At 42.7% G+C, this 14506-nt stretch overlaps 1 protein-coding gene across 3 annotated transcripts in view; it reads right to left on the reverse strand.

Moving 5' to 3' along the window:
• Positions 1-13518: 13518 nt before the first annotated feature.
• Positions 13519-14506, reverse strand: part of DPF3 (double PHD fingers 3) — a 154716-nt gene continuing 153728 nt past the window's right edge. For all 3 annotated transcript variants that reach the window (XM_053945331.1, XM_053945328.1, XM_053945330.1), the window contains one exon: positions 13519-13892. In XM_053945331.1, the coding sequence (XP_053801306.1) occupies positions 13822-13892 (71 nt within the window). In that variant the 3' untranslated portion in view covers positions 13519-13821. The remainder of the gene's footprint in view (positions 13893-14506) is intronic.

Here is a 14506-nt window from a genome sequence, read left to right on the forward strand (position 1 = left end):
GCAGATACTCACTGTGTGAATCAGCACTCGGTGATGGCTCGGCCATCCCTCAGACACTTCAGCGTTGGTCGTAGGGACTCCGTAAGATTATAATGTCTTCTGGACTAGGTTGCTGGCACCTTCTGTTTGCTGACTAAACTTTAACACACTAAGTTCTTCCCAAAATTTTGACCATCTCTTTTGGTTAATACCAAAGCAAAGAGGGAAGACCTTGGGAAGAGGGCACTCCCATCTCTTTCCACTCATCTGTTATCCAAACAGATACAAAGGCTACAGAAGCATTTTTCCTTGAACTTTTAATTGAAGTGCTTTAATATAAAAAAAAAACCAGTACATACAAGTTCTAAACTCCTGTTTTCTGCAGTTGTTTACACATTTTCTAAGTTGCAACAGAATATTAGCTATGTAGGTAGTCAACACTGCTAACAAACTACAGTACAAGTTACTAATAACAGTACAAGATGCTTGGAATACATTCTTGCAAATGTGTATGAACACCAAAGAAATCCTGCAAAGTTGAGAGCCTTCCAACACCCATTTTCCTCTCCTCTCAAACTTCAGTGGGATTTAGCTCACAGGTTTCCTAGCCACCAAAACATGGAAGGGCCGATCCTTGGCTAGTGCAAGCTGTGGTGGCTCCATTGGTATCCGCAGAGCAGTGTGAGTTGCCATGATTCACTCTGTGCTCAACAGATGCGTTCTGGCGGGGTGAAACACCATGCAGGTTTCCATGCATGACAAACTGATGGGCCTTCTTGGTCAGTGCTGGCTTAGTGCATTCAACAATCTGTTTTTTTCTGAGGGTTTCAAGGTTGATCTCTTTTTCCAAGAAGCAATCAGATCAGGATGACTGAAGAACAGTCAGGAGCACCCCAGATTCTCATACTGCTCTAGGTAAAGCTGGGCAAATTTCCCTTTAAAAAGCCAAGTTTTGAAGCCACCCCATCACCTCTCCTCACCCATGGAAGGTTGGCAAAGCTATCAAGCACTTAATAAAACTGAATGTGAGATAAGAAGAGCAAAGATCCTTCACACAAGCCATGTTAAAACAAATCTCTACATACAAACATTGCAACGATACAGTCACTTCAGAGTTCCAAAGAAAGGTTCACACTTTACAAAAGAGGAAGAGGGGGGAAAAAGTAACACAGGAAGCTGTCCTTACAATTATGTACTGGTTCCCAAACCTGTAACCTTAGTCTGTAGCCGCCAAAAGTAAACAAATACCAAGCAAGATAGTGTACACTCCAATGAGGCCTCATGGGGTGTAGCAACAGGCAACCTGGAGGCAGTGTACAAAGCTGAAAAGGAACTTGAAAGAAAGACAGGCATTTTCTCCTATTCTGGTACGTGTACATAACCAAAGACACAGTGACAAACACACTACAGAAATGGGTCTTTCCAGCCTTTGAGACTAACTACTTGTCACCCAGGATTGGTCACAGAAGGATTTTTCCTCTGAAATGAGAGTGGTATGTGGGGTTTTCTTCAGGCAGAAGCCCTTATTTTTTTCCCCTCACTCAGTTGTTTTGACTGGTCTCTGTACCTGCCATGTGACTAATAGGACATTTGGGTTCATCTGAGACTGCTGGGTTTTTTTACAAGTATCAATACAAAACCTCGTGATCCTGCAGACCAACATTTCTATGGCACGCTTCAGTCAGCACCCAAAACTCCTCCAGGCTATTCAGCAACCGGCATTGCATTATTTTGGTGGGAAGCTATGGAAGCTGGCAAACCCATGACAAGGTTAGCATTTCAATTCATCAGCACATTATGAAAAGACTGAGTACCAATGTCTCCAGTTCGGAGTACAGACACAAAATTAAACTTCACTTCTGCTGCAAAGAGGATAAAAGGCTATTTAGAGGATACAGAAGTTGGCATATTGTGGAAAACACAGTGGTGGCTCACAGTAAGAATTCTTCAGATGTACTGCCTTTTCAGTGACTTTGATTTTCTATTCATGTTAATTTGTAAGTATCGTTTTCTCCAACCACATTTTCTTGACACCACAGTTATTGCATTACAAAAGCCACTACAATGCAATCACTCAACATACACATACATGTTGTATAGATAGGGGTATGTACAGCCAGGAAGTGGGGCAGTTTCCAACCCACAATTTGTTGTTTCCTTAAGGGCAGGCAGATCCCAGTTAGGTGAGAAAGAAGTAATCTAGAGCATCCTCAAATGTTGAAAAGAAGGTTGTGAGTATATGAGCAGATAGAAACCCCAAAACCTAAAGAACAAGAATTAACGCTAGTGGAACATCTCCTGCTTTGTAGCTAACTCGGTTGCTCTAAAATGGTTCTTACTTCAAATAATTTTAAGATGCAGAATGTGCAGTAAGTGCAAAGAAAGAGGTGTCCTCCCCTGTGAATGCAGGGAGTGGATGTGCTTTCTCAGTATTGCCTGGAGGTTACCCAGTACACCTGCTCTTCCCTAGCCCACTGCCTTTCTAACAAGAAGTCTCTTGCTTCAATGCCTAACTGGTAAGGCTAGACTATTTAATTACAAACAAACTTCAAGGTTAATGTATTAGAAGACTGGAAACAGATACCCTGATTCTTTTAAAACAATAATGCATTGTACACTTAGTGCTTCTCTGAATCCTTTTTCCACAAAGCATTACAATGGCAAGCTTTCCATCAGTTCTGAGCTGGCATAGCCAGTTCTAAGGGTTAAAATCTTCGCAGTCTTTGCTTCCCTGCCAAGAATGCTCCCTGCCCCCTGGAGAAAACAATTCATTCTGAATATTTCTGTGATGTAGACACTACTGCTCTGGGATCCACAGCAGATCGTCAAATGCTTTTATGCTGGCCAGTCATCAGGAGCATTTTTTGACCACTTTCTGTATTTCTTAAACTATGTGCAATAAAAATACAGCTACATACAATAAATTTGAAGGACTTTATCCCATAGCCATTTTTATTTATTAGACTGGGAAAGAGCACAGGAAGGCACTCAGCTCCTCAAAAAGTTTTCAGAAATTAAGTCAGGAGCTTCCGAAACTGTGGGATGTTTTTTCATCTTTATGCTGAGCCAAGCTTTAGCACATGACTATTGTGCATGTCACTGGCCTAGCACTGACACGGCCTTACCCAAAAAATGTGATGCAACTTGCTGATTTCATCACTGCAACACTGAGCATCATCCCAGTAAAATGACTCTCCAAAGACCAAAAGAGACCTTGGGTACATTTGTCTAACAACCATGTCTTCAGACCACCCTGGACCTTCGATGACCCATATAAAAGCCCTTCAATTTTTTGCAGAGGGCTTCCAGAACACAATCTGTCAACAGGAGGCAAGCCACAGAAATGGGTGATGCCATAGCTGGACACACTTTATGGTTCTGCTGTCTTTGACAACAAGAAGTAGGATGGGAAGAGTCCAGCTGGTCCCTTGAGCTCAAAGCTAGACATTGTTTAAAATACCTTTTCATTTCCAAAATGAGGAGATGTGATAGCTAAATAAGGTATCTCAAATACAAGCCCTCAAGTTACTTTTTGAAGCCATTTTTAATGATACACCAGTGCCAGATAAAGGAGTAAGCCCCTCAAGTCAGAACCCAGTTCTTGGATGTTTTGCTCTCAGACTGAATTATTCCTAAAAGAGGGAGTAACCTAAGAGCCTTTACCATCTATTTTTAAATGAGAGGATTTTTTTAATCTAAGTGTCTGTTACAGAATAATTTGAAAATAACTGAGGAAACCATGCAATCACAGATTATCTGTGTTCAGTGTGCTCTGCTGAAGCTGCTGTGACTCCACTGCATTAAGAAAAGACATACATTATTCTGTAGCAATTGTCCATGACACTGAGGCTTACAGCATAAATATTGCAATACCTCATCCAGTTTCTGTATGACACACCAAGTTTTATTGCAGTAATGTCTCATAATAGATGAAGGTGCTGCAGGGTCCTGTTTGGCCAATTGCTATAGGACCCTGGAGTGCATTTCATAAGGAGAGAATATCTCCCATGGGAAGGGAGTTAAGATGAGGACTAGATGCCAGGAGAACCAGCTAAAAGCTTCATGTTCCTAAGAAAATATTTTCTGTGCCTCACACCCCCAGCTTCTCCCAGCCCCTCCATTAAATGGGAGGTTCATCTCCTTGCTTGCAGATAGTGCTGGATGCAAGATAATGGAGCAGGGCCCTGCCACGCACAGCAGAATGCCTCTAAATCAAGAAGCCAGTGTTCTTTGCCAATGTGACAGATTGAAAAATGCTTCTGGTACTTCCATGAGTGTGTTACTAAGCAACACTTTGGCTTCCAGGGAGTAGCCCTGCTGGATGTGATCTCATGCACCGGCAGCCTGACCACATCCCCAGCTGGAGCACTGGGGAAAGGAGGATGTGTGTGCCAGCAGCAAGGCTGCATGGCTTCGCTTGGCTGTAACACAGGTTCCTTTGGGATGAGCTGTAATCACAAAGGAAAAATATCCCAGAGATGACCATGGGCCTACTCATGGGATGGCTAAAAAGCAAAGTGTCAGGACACACTGTTGGGAGAGAAGTAAAGCTTGGAAGTAAAGCTTTAAACACTTGTGGCGTATCCTGGGTGGCTGTCTCAGAACAAGTGATGCTGAAGAGGACTGACTTCAGGGAGAGATGCTAAAAATGAGAGGAGCTGGAAAAGATTTCTTTGTGAAGAGACAGAGAGATCAAAAATACTAGAACAGATTAGAAATGAGTAAGAGAGGGGAGGATGGAGCTGACTGAAGTGAGGTCTCATACAAGTGAGGAAGATAATGTGCTGCTGTCCACTGTTTCCTGATTTAGCTGTGAGGAGCTGTTTACAGAAAATCAGAAGGCAGTATACTGAAAACTGATGAAACAAGCTCAAACTCCATGAAATCAGAGAGACATTTGCCCTGGTTGCTGACTGTTCCATCATTATCTTTTGCCGAGATTTCTCACTTTCCTTTGGAGCTTGTGACATGGCATCACCGGAGCCAGGCTGAGCCAGAACAGGGCATAAACAGACAAGACTTATAGACAGAGATAGAAATAACTGTTTTCTTGCATGTTTGAGTGTGCTCAACTATTAAGCAGCCACACACCTTTTCATAAAAACTAAAGTCCAAGACATAGACTTGGCATCTTTAAGGATACCAGGCCAGCCACAAAGCAGTGGATGAATGTTGAATAAGAGCAGCTGAGAATCAGTCACACATTTTAGAGCATTGGTTACGTTTCATTAGATAAGCCATGCTCCAAATACAATTCAGATTAAGTTGTAAGGGATAATGTTTTGCCCTATTTTGTTAGAATGCTGACAGACTTTTCCAAAACAAGTATGATTTTCTCACTCCTTCTTCTTCAGTAATACTTATTATAGGACTCTACATCTATTCCTGACCAGTGAGCAATGTGTACAGTAAAAAAATTAGGCTGATACACAAATGTATATGTATATATATATTTGTATATATAACTTAAAGTCTCCTAATTAAAAATTAATACCATAGCATCACACAGTAAGGCTGTGCCAGTGTCACTATTCAGAGATCATCACTTCAGCATTTTAAGTGAATTTACAGGATGATGACAAGAGCTTTTATCTGGGAGAAGAGCAATGATGTTACAGATTTATTTTCCTTCTATTTTGCTTTAGAATAATGGGGACAATGTTGTCTCAAATCAAATAAAGGATCAACAGCAAAGATTGTAATTCAATCTTCCTCACCCCCAATTTTAATTGTTTTGTTTTTCTTTTCAACCACTGCTAGTGGAAAAAAAAAAAAAAAAGTGTATTAAATGGCACATTCAACCTGAAATGTCAGAGGAAGAAACGGTGATCCAATAAATTAGCATGTACACAAGCTTCTGGTTCTTAGAAGATCTGACTGAGTCATACAGATGACAATTTACTTAAATACTCTTGAGATTCTCTTTACATCTGCAATTCAGTGACATACATTATTTCCAGGCCCATGTCCATCACTTCTCACCCAGGCTGCAGCATGGAAGGAAGTCTAAATAAACAGGAAGACTGTTGATCTCTGCTGCAGCAGAAGAAATGGAAAGCCATCAAGGTAAAGAGGAAATAGCTCTCGCTTTTTTTAAAGAACATTTTATGACTGAAAAGTCTTTATGAACTACTATATGGCCTTAATGCTGAGTTGAGATTAAACAAGCATACAAGCCTGATTCTCTGCAATGATCAAAGGTTTGTTGAACACTTCTAAGGGAGAGATAAAAGCTGATGGTTTGATTTGGACCTGTCTATTTCTGAATTGTTCTAAACCTTTCAAATCAGTTTTAGTACACTGTCTCTGAAATTCTGTAAAAAAAATGAGAATGAACAAGGAAAGATATTTTGTAATGAAGCTCAAAGGCGATGACACTTGGAAATGCCTCATGCACAGCCTTCCCAAAAGTTTGCAGGAGCACATATCTAGTGTTGCACTCCAGGAGAGCTATAAAGGAAGAGTAGGTTAGGTATAACATTCACGTCTTGTCCTTTGTTTTTCAGCAGATACTTCCTTTTTCACTGCTGCTCGCGAATTCTGCAGTGGGAGTACATTGTGAGCATCCAAATATGGTCCTGTGTCCAGCAGAAGCACATGTTGGGGCAGGAAACAGATCTGTGCTCCATCAGAGTTCATAGGCAGTAGGGGTGTTTGGCCTTCCAGGCAGAAGATCTTGAGAAATGGAAGGGAGGACCTTATCTTGTAGGCACAAGGGTCCCTGATGAGAATTAGCAATTCCAAAGTCTTATATGGCAACAGCAGGAGGAGTCCTATCCAAGGGGACAAAATGCTGGACTGTGCTTTCTAATCCATGAGAGGTGAGCCATGGCAGCATTCCAGACCACTACAGAAAGGAATGCTCTCCCAGCCAACCAATTCAATAATTCAATACATGGGAAGGAGATGAACATGAAATGAATGTGTCATCCTTTATCAATCTTTCTAAATACAAAGAATAGAACCTGCCCTTCTCTCTCCCTAGCTTCTGAAAGTGGGAAGAGATGAAATATTTCCCAAGTCACCATGGAGGTGAAACCTATAGTTTGTTACAATGAACTGAATCAGATGGATAACTAGATTGACAGGAGTCTGAAAGAAAATATCAATACCTGAAAAATCAGCAGTTTTCAGGTATGAAGTGCTTTATTTTTAACTTCCTGCATGCAAAGGACAGTAAGCTGATCTGAAAATAGTAGTCTTCTCTTTTCAAAACATCAGTAAAAACATATATTCTAAATGTACTAATGTAATAACACTTTACATTTTCACCCAACATGGCAGAAATACACAACAAATATTATTAATAAACTGTTGGCTCGATTCTCCAGCTGCTAAATGCCTGGCATTCTCACTGGCACACAATAAAAGGGTAAAGCCTAAAAGCCCTTCTGTCCCCTGGAGGCACTTGCTGTTCTTTACCTTCCCTTTTCCCCTCAGTTAAGTGCCTCCATGCACGGTGGTGGGGGGACTGTCCAAACACCCCAGCGGTGCAGCTGGAGAGACAGGAGAGTGATGCACCTCTCCTCTACCCTGTGCTAGGGCTTGGCCATCAGGACAGCAAAATTGTGCTTGTACAACCTGCAGCCTGCCTCCTTCAAGACAGCCACTGACCCCAAGGGCTGAGGACACAGCCTGGGAGCATCAGTCACTCTCACCCTTGTCTGCAGTGCAGTGAGACCTTGAGCCCCAGCCAGCACCACCAGAGACAGAGCTGGGGCAGTGCCAGCACTCTCTGCAAAACTGCTCCCCAGGAGTGGGGACATGATGCTTTGGCCCTGGACGATGGCACTGGCACTGGTAGGATGGAGACATTGCCTGAGCCTGCAGAGCCAGGGCAACTCAATGGGGAGTGGGCTGGGCAGCTGCTCTTGTAAATCAGTCCTCATCAAACCACTGACACCCCCCTCCTCTCCCTGCCCCTCCAGCAAACCTGAGTTTTTACATCTTATGTAAACCAGACCAGATTTGGTGCCTGCCCTGCAAGGCAGATTTGGTGCCTGCCCAGTTAAAAGCCATTTAAGTACTGCTGTGGCTGGAAGTCATTGCTAATAATTATATCACCACCAAAGATGGATTTGGCTGCCTGCCAGTCACAATTCCTGCCCTCTTTTACCAGTGGAGAAGCACAGCCACAGCAACTAAACTTTTTTGTTCCTTCTGCAGGGTCTTGGATCTTTCACATCCAACTCCTGCCTTGTCACTTGTTCCTATCTCCCAGGCAGTGTCATGGGCCTGAAGCTGGCAGAAATAAATGGTGTAAGGAACAGCCCAGAAGAGCTGGCTCTTCTTGCTCTGCCACAGCCTGGGTGTGCAGCACTGTGGTAAATAGCAGTACTTGGGGCTTGTACACTGTTTGTAGGCTCCAAGTGCTTTGCAAAAGCAACTAAGAATTGCCATCCTGCCTTTTCTCCAGAATCGAGGCACAGATTTGAGCACCTGCCCACAGCAGTGCTGCAGTCCTTGCTGTAAGTGGAAATAAGCCCCATGCTTCATAACTCCACACAGGCAGCATGTGAGGAATGTCCCACTCCTGCCCTGGCTCAGAGCAGCTCTGAGTGCCCCTGTGATGGGCAGCCAGGCACAGCACACAGCACTGCGGGACAGGCTGTCCCCATCCGGGTCAGCGGCTGGGAACTGAGCTCCAGGTTTGGCCCCCAGTCCGTGAGCATCCCTGCCAGTTTGTCTGGGGGCTCCTTCTGCATTCACCCTTTATTTGGGGGGGGCGGGGCAGCTCCTGCCTGGCAGCTATGGTCACCCTGCTCAGCTGCACACTCGCCTCCTGTCATGCAAAAGTGGGAGATGGTAAGACCATAATGAACCCAGAACTGGTTAGAGAAGGGCTTTCCTGACCTGTCTGCCTGCTCCTCTCCACAGAACTTATTTTCCCAAAATTATAGAACTGGTCAACTGTTAAAATGCCAGGTGACCTCCTCGTGATCATCCCACAGACTCCCATAACAACATTGAAAAGATAAGCTTATCTTTTACTCACATCCTCCATAAGATCTACATTTTCTTCCCTAACAGACTGGTGCCAGATTTTTCCCAATATAGATTAACTTTAAAATTCAAATATTGAAGTAATTTTTTTCTAAAAAGATTGAAACAATAATTTTCAATTCTTTTGCTCTTAGTTGTTGTATGAAATAATTTGCCAGATTGGACTTCAATATATGAATACTTATGGTTCTCTCAATAGCACTTTTTTAAAAAAAAAATTCATTCCGCACAGAAAAATCATGCCCAGCTTTACCTGGAATTTGCTTGCCCACAATGCACACTATCCCTCTAGTAGTGACAAGCTTAACTAACATTCCTTTCTACCCCCATCCACTCCTCACCTCCCAAATGACCCCGGTCAAAACACATGCTGTAGGTGTAAAGAAAATGCTACAGCCCCATAACACTGCATGGTGCAGGAGAATCTTCCTTTGGGGCAGAATTGACTAAGCTCCTTATAAAGAGAGATGAGAAACCATGATTTCAGAGTTATTTAGAGTAACATTTGCTCCAGGAGAACACAATGGTGGTTTTCTTAGCTCAAGAACTGGTCTGAGGTACGTTTACAGAATGTAAACTCTGTGCACTGTAAACTTGATGCAACAACACAGCTATGGAAGCACAGTTTGGGGGCAGATTAGGACCCATCTCATGTTTATCAAAGGTATTGCCTTTTCCAAGCTATGGGGGAGGCTCTGTGCTGGCAACACGAGTTCAATTCCTCAGTGGTACCACTTGGATGCCCCCGTTCACTGGCTATTTCTCCACCCCTCTGGTTTCTGAATCTGCCCCTACAGGTGCTGCCCTCCCCAGCCATTCTTCCCACCATGGACAGAAAACTGGGCAGAGCAGCACACAAATGTGATGGAGAGAGAGCCAGAGGCAAGCCATGGTTTCACACAATACAGTCTGAATTGTTCAGTCTCTGGAACAGCCTGAGGTAGCCAATACCAAAGTAGATGCCATTGTGGGCATGAAGGAGGTAATGTGCAACTTACTGCATCAGTAAAGATGATTTTGTCTAACTGACCTTTTTTAGGTTATCCAAAAGGAGTTAAAAGTAGAAGGATCATGTGCATATGTTTAACTAACATACTTTAAGGCCATTATGCAGACACGCTTTTATTTAAATACATCCTCTCCCACAGTAAACATCTGGTTTTATAATAAAGCCAGGAAGAACAATTACATCATCCAGCCTGACTTCCTTTATAACACAAATCTTTTTCAGTCAGACATTCCTGTGATTAAATAAAATTTAAATTAAAATACATCTAGGAATCTGTCCGTTCTTGATTTGGAGTCTTTGAGGCATACAGGCTCTACCATCTTCTGGTAGTTTGCCCTGATTTGTGCTAAGATATTAATTGCCTTACTTACACAGAAGAGTTTTGAAAAACACCAGAGTTTGTTCACCTCAGGAACTGCCAATAAACTTGCATGTTCTGCCATAGCAAGAGAGAGAGCCGGAGCCCTCACACTGTTTAGCGGCCAGACCAGATCGCTGGCAAGATTTGCCTGACAGCAGATGGTGTTGCCCAAGTCACACATCCCAGCACTCATGCAGGAGGACTATCCCCAGTGGGGCAGCAGGTGACAGGGAATCAGGCTTTCTAAACTCCTCTTCCTCATGCCCATGGTAGTGCCACAATCTCTCCACATCTCAGCAAAGCTGGTGCATTTTTCACCTGGGAGGTCAGTCAGTATTTCTAAAGTGCACCAACACACATGGCTCCGAATGCATGCTAAAACTGTCACTGAGAGGTCCATTCCAGCCCCTTGTCTTGGACTCAGCTAGTGAAGAAGGGATGCTGTAACTGGAGAAAGTTCTCCACAAGGGAGAGCTTGTATCTAATCTGCTGCCAAAGTCACCTGGAGCTGCCTGGCTACACAGCACACAGCATCAAGCTGGAGAGATGAAACACAGCTGGTCCACTGTGGGCAAGCACCCTGCCACACTGATCTCAGACAGCAAACAACACTTTGGCATTGAAGATCTAAGCAATCTGTCCTTCTGTCATACCTCATTAGTGATGAAACTTCAGCAAGGCCACGGAGGAGTATTTCTGAACATGAAAGATATTGTTGGCTGCAGAATGGTTTGGGGGGAAAAAGCAGCTCTGGATCAAAACCACAAAATAGGAAAGCAGGTGTGCATAGAGAGAACAGCTCCTTTAGCAATGTCTCTGTCATAGGGATGGAGACCACTGAAATTCTGCACCAGCTGGTTCCACCAACCACGTACATGATGAGCCACCAGTGTCTGCTTAACACACAGGCCAAAACAACATGCATGTCCTCTCTGTTTAGGAATGCAGACATTGTCCTATTCCTCCAAGGTCAGTGTAAACATCTGGACACTGGAAGGCAATGGTGATTTTTATGATGGAAGCCTCTAGGTCCTGGTAGCTGAGGACTAGCCCAAACACTGACCCACATCTGCTGATCCCACCAGCAGCAGCACCACCACAGAAGTTTCCTCCAGCACACACACTTCTCATTTCCAGTCACTCTTCCCAAAACACCCATTTTCTGTGAGAGAGCCCAGTGGTGTCCCTGGTGAATACACACTTGCACTCCTGGCCACAACAGCAAGAAGATTTTGTATCAGCCTGAACCATGTGATAGTCCCAAAATGCCAGATCAGCAGGGTTAAACCACACCCACGGAAGAGTGTAAATGCTCATGCAGATCAACTGTGTCCTCCAAGTGCTCCCCAGGGCCAGGGCAGTTCCAGACTGGAAGATGCTTTGTTTTATATTTGCTCAAGGGTCTTGGCCCAAAAGGTCACCTGATACAAGTGCACAGGCTTCCACTTTGCTCTCTCCAGACTTGATGCTCAAATTTCTTTGCGTTCTCAGCTCACTGAAGGGCTGTCACATGGAAAGCACAAGATATTGAATGAATTTTACAGGTAGCCAGTGCAGCTGCTCCAGGAGAGACTTGGTCCAATACAATTAGGATAAATACTTTCTACTTTTTTTTTCCTAACAGGTTAAAATACTCCTGCTACAGCCTGAGAAGAGACTGCAACAGTAGGTGGGAGAATCCAGTAGCTGACACAGCTACTTTTGGTGTGTAAGCTGAACAAAAGGGGAAGAAACTATCTAAATAATGAGAAAAAGTGCACTAGGTCAGTATAGCTCATCCTAACTAAGTGAAATTAGCAGAAGGAAGAAAAAATATTGTTTTACAATGTCTTTCAAGTGTTTGGGAACATTTCATTTTGCAGAAGAGTTTCAACCAATATAAATATGCCAAATATAATCTTCAGTATCCTTACCTACTTGTACCAGCAACATGAGTCACATGCTGCTCTCATAAATTTATATTATAAACCCACTTAAATCTATGCATAGAAAGTGATATACATCATACCCCCAAAAAATTGTTATTCTGGGATACTTGGCAGTTCAGGGAGTGCCAAGTTTTTAACCTTAAAGATGTATTTTGTAGAAAATATTTGATGTACTTATTCTTCCAATAATGTCTTAAGTTATCCAAAGAGATTCAACTGCAATAATTTTTTTCAGTGGATGGTCTCACTTGAAATTTCTTCATTTCACATGTAAAGTTTGTTTAAATAAAGAAGAACTATTCCTATTAAAAATTTTTAATCATTATGAAAATTCTTCTTTTCATGTTAGGTTCAGCAAATGATTCTTTTCTTTAGAGCTGGGGAGGGTTTTTAGACAAATTATGTCATTGGCCAAAGATGTGGTTGTAGAGAATTTGGGGAAATTATTGGGAAATTTAGTTAGATCTCGATAATTACTTTGACAAAAAACAGTAACACTTTGGAAATGCTGAAAGCCTGGATTAGGCAATGCCCAGAAAATGCAGCTTTCAGTTGCAGAACATTTTAGTTTAGAAATTTCAAAAAATTAATCAAAGTGCTTAATTTGACCTTAAGCCAAAATTGTTCCTTTTTGCAACTTACATTAGATTGCTCAGAAAGCTGACAAGTTTTACTTCCTATGATCAACTTAAGATGACAATTTTTCTTTTGTGCAGTTTTCTGAGCCAAACAGAAAGTCAGTTACATATATGTAAGATTTTTCACTCCGAATTTTCTGATCAGAAAGAAATTATGTGTCTGGAAGGTATTGCTGGCATTGCGGTGGGACAGTGTGCCTGGATATCCTGAATACCAAAGGCATTTCTAAGCATCTGAGCGTGTATATATCAGTACTGCTCTTCCTTACACTTGAAACAGATTCCTAATGATCTGCCATATCAGGGCATTTGATTCAATGGAGAAAGTGTCACCCCAAAAAGTTTTGATGAGTGCTTCTCTTAGTGACAATGTGCTGTTCATGAACTGGGAATTATTGAACTAAACGCAACTCTCAGAGCACCCCTCTTAAGCACCCATGCATCTACAGAGTGGTCGCAGTAAAGAGATTTCCAGTCAAGCCTGTGAAGAGAAACACCTGGTGTTGCTCCCAGCTGAATTGCTCACCAATAATTCCTTGGGAAATATCTTACTACTTTTTCATTTTAAAAAAAAGATTAAACAGAAAGCACAAGGCCACACAAAATTGACTTCTCCGTGTTGGTACAACAACCCTCCCCCTTCCATAATGCATGTAAGCCTGTTAATGGCAAGCAGCAACCATGCACAGCAGTGAAGAGATTTCATCCGGATCATTGGGAAAGTACACAGTCTTAGCAGAGCCCAGGAGGTCTGGCATTAGTGACAGTGAACACCACAGATACCTCTTCCTGTATTTGAGTGTCCGTTCATTTGGATGTGGGTCGTGTCTTTGTGTTCTGGATGGGAACTTTGTGCTGGTATGGCAACACCAGGAGCAAGGTGTTTCTTGACTGCTGGAGCTCTCAGGCCTGGTAGCCAAAAGCTGATGCTCTCTCTCTGAGCAGCTCCTGGCACAAGTGACAACTCCAACTCCCTGCAAATGAAGAAATCCTTCTTATAGGAATTACATAAAATCCGGGCACTCAGAGTTTATGTCAAGATTGGCTTGAATAGTATATGAGATATTCCTAGTATTGGAATTGCCTGTACTTTTGTGAAGCAAATTCTGCTACCCTTGCTTTTGTGTCCATAGACTTTCTACATGAGCTGCAATGCTGCTGGGGTGTGCATTGCAATGAGGAGTTTTATATTTTCACACTTCCAATAAACCACTTCCCAGTGGAACAGAAACCTTTAGATAATTATTAGCTGCATTTCAAGATTTTCCCCTCCTGATTTAGCTTCCTTTTTACCAAAGTTACAAACATTAGCTCCTGAATGCACAATTAATTTGTAATTATTCTTGTCCTGCCCCTCATGTAAATGGCAGTCACTCACACTCACAAGCCTCCTTCTCCAATTCTACTGCTCTCTGAGGATTTTAGTCAGAGAACCTCTCGTGGTAAGAGACTGGTTCCTCTGCTCCACAGCCAACTGACAAACTCCAAGCAGTCATAGTATAGTCCCTGCAGAGGTCATAACTACATACCAAAATAGCACAAAACCTTCACCCTGCCTAAAGAGAAACATATCATAGAGCAAGGAAGG

Source organism: Vidua chalybeata, chromosome 6 (assembly GCF_026979565.1).
Source record: "Vidua chalybeata isolate OUT-0048 chromosome 6, bVidCha1 merged haplotype, whole genome shotgun sequence".
NCBI classification, from domain to species: domain Eukaryota; kingdom Metazoa; phylum Chordata; class Aves; order Passeriformes; family Viduidae; genus Vidua; species Vidua chalybeata.